Source organism: Terrapene carolina, unplaced genomic scaffold (genome assembly GCF_002925995.2).
Source record: "Terrapene carolina triunguis isolate 2854851 unplaced genomic scaffold, T_m_triunguis-2.0 Scaffold88, whole genome shotgun sequence".
Taxonomy (NCBI): domain Eukaryota; kingdom Metazoa; phylum Chordata; order Testudines; family Emydidae; genus Terrapene; species Terrapene triunguis.
In genome coordinates, this window is record NW_020664439.1 from 5,284,873 (window position 1) to 5,287,049 (window position 2,177).

Sequence of the window (2,177 nt, forward strand, 5' to 3'; positions counted from 1 at the left end):
CAGTACACTTGGAATGTCACTATCACATCTGTTTAATCAAGCTCTATTCCATCTGCCTCTCTGGTGTGGTAATACAATGAGAACAAACTCCAGTTGCTAATAACAAGCAACCCATATATTTCCTGATCAAAGAGCTCACAGAGGGTTTGAAGTTTAAAGCACAGGAAGGTTTGTTTTGTTTCCTTATGCACCATTACTTTTTGCAGAAAGAAAAGAAAATATTCCACGTTGTGGAAGCACCTTTGGGGACTACAGAATTTCAGCAATCTGTCCTTGGGTCTTACCAGGGGACACTGGTATAGAGTTGTCTACAAAAGGTGTTGTGCTTTCCCTGGCTCGTTACATCCACTGCATCAGCTTTTGCAAGGCTAGATTCAACACAGAGCTTGTTTTGTCCAAGTCAATCAGTCCTGCAAAAATCCTAAAGAAATGAACTTCTTAGCCTGCGCCTCTACAATGATTCTGAATGCAACCCCGAGGGAGATGGATTCCAACAGGACCTTGGATTTGGATGAGCCTTCCACGTACATGTTGCAAGAATGGATTATCTCCCCTCCATATACAGACATGAAAATGTTCCTGATCCCGCCAATTGTCTGCCTTGTGGCAGCCATCCTGGTAATTCCCTCCATCTTGTTTGTGATTTTCTCCAGCTTCAGCATCCGCCAGGAAACAAGGTACCTGCTTCTGGGGAACGCTTTACTTTGTGATCTGATGTACCTAATCTTCTACACCCTCTCCGCCATTCTCAATGGCGCGAACCTTACGCTCCCCAAGTATGCTTGTGTGCTCCTGTTGTTTTTGCTGGCCGTGACTTACTGTGGGGGATTGCTCACAGCTGCTGCCATGGTACTGGATATATTCTTGGCCATTTTGTTTCCTTTGCGCTACGTTGCCATTTTGCCTTCTTCACGAACAAAAAAACTGATCGTGCTCATATGGCTCTCTTCCGGTGTTTTCCCAGGGATCATCTACTTGGTGCTGATGGTGACTCAAAAACCCGCACTGTGTCCCATGAACACATGCTCTGTGCCAATAATACTGGTCATGACTCTGCATGGAGACGATGCTGTGAAGCTCTGTTATATGCTTTCAGTTGCTGCCCTCTTTCTCTGCTTGGCTTTAATACATGGTTGTTATATTATCCTGTATCTTAAAACAAGACAATCGGGCATATGGGAAAGCATTTTCTCTAGAGCTAGCGTGACATTCTTGATGCATCACACTATATTATTCTTTTACTTTTCTCCACTTCTGGCCCTTGTGGTGGAAACATTACTTTACCTCAATGCTGTCATTGGACTACAGACAGGAATATGGATGTCTCTAACAATCTGCAATGTCCTGATGGTTCTGCCAAAAGCTTTGTTGCCTTATCTGTATGGGCTTCGATACAGAGAGATATCATCCTCTCTCAAATTCATTTTCAGAATGAAGCGCCTTAGTCTTGTGTCACCTGTTGTATCACCATAAAGTGAGGCAGAATGTACCTACAGTAGAGTAAGCTCAAAGGGGCTGTATTTGCCCTGTCGCAATAGGTAAGCATGTCACCAGCTACCTAGATCTTTATTTGCAGGTGTCAAAGGCATTGCTATGGCTGGGGTAGTTCTACTGTCTCCTCACTACCAGAAGGTTGCACATCTTGACTCCTACATCACAACATGGGACCATTCTCAGTGCACTGCATGTAGAACTAGAGCTTGCTCCATTGCTGGAAGTGGCTTTGGAGGCGACATTAAACCAAAGTCATTTCTGCTCATCTGTAGTGGGTGGGGGTCAAAGTTAAAAATAAAGAGCCAATGACACAAAGACCAATGGCTAACCTTGGCTGCCTTGGCCAACATTGCCCCTCAATAAAGTGAGTGCCCAAGTGTGTGACTTAGGGAACATCTACACTGCAACATAAGCCCATGCTTGAGCCGGGGGTCAAGCCTAACCTCCCTTGCATGTAAACTGCAATTGTTCTAACCCAGGGCTCAGAAGGTTCCAAGCTCGAGTCAAGCTGGGATCCAGGGTCTGAGCCCTATTGCTTTTCAGTGTAGACACAGCCCCACTTGACTTGGGTCCTGGGAATCACCCAGAAGTATCCCACATATCCATGGGACAACTTCTTTAGTCCTCTCTATCCCAACAATCTACACTCCACTCTATTGAAAATGGAAGTTACCCCTACTGGG

The 2,177-nt window shown here is 45.2% G+C and overlaps 1 protein-coding gene across 1 annotated transcript; it reads left to right on the forward strand.

Moving 5' to 3' along the window:
• The first annotated feature begins 429 nt into the window (after positions 1-429).
• Positions 430-1,473, forward strand: GPR148 (G protein-coupled receptor 148). Its single transcript, XM_026649881.2, has one exon. It carries the CDS (start codon positions 430-432, stop codon positions 1,471-1,473), a length of 1,044 nt encoding a protein of 347 aa, XP_026505666.2.
• The last annotated feature ends 704 nt before the right edge of the window (positions 1,474-2,177 follow it).

Excerpts from the sequence above, each read along its gene's own strand:
- GPR148 (XM_026649881.2), top strand. The coding sequence starts at position 430 with ATGAACTTCTTAGCCTGCGCCTCTACAATGATTCTGAATGCAACCCCG.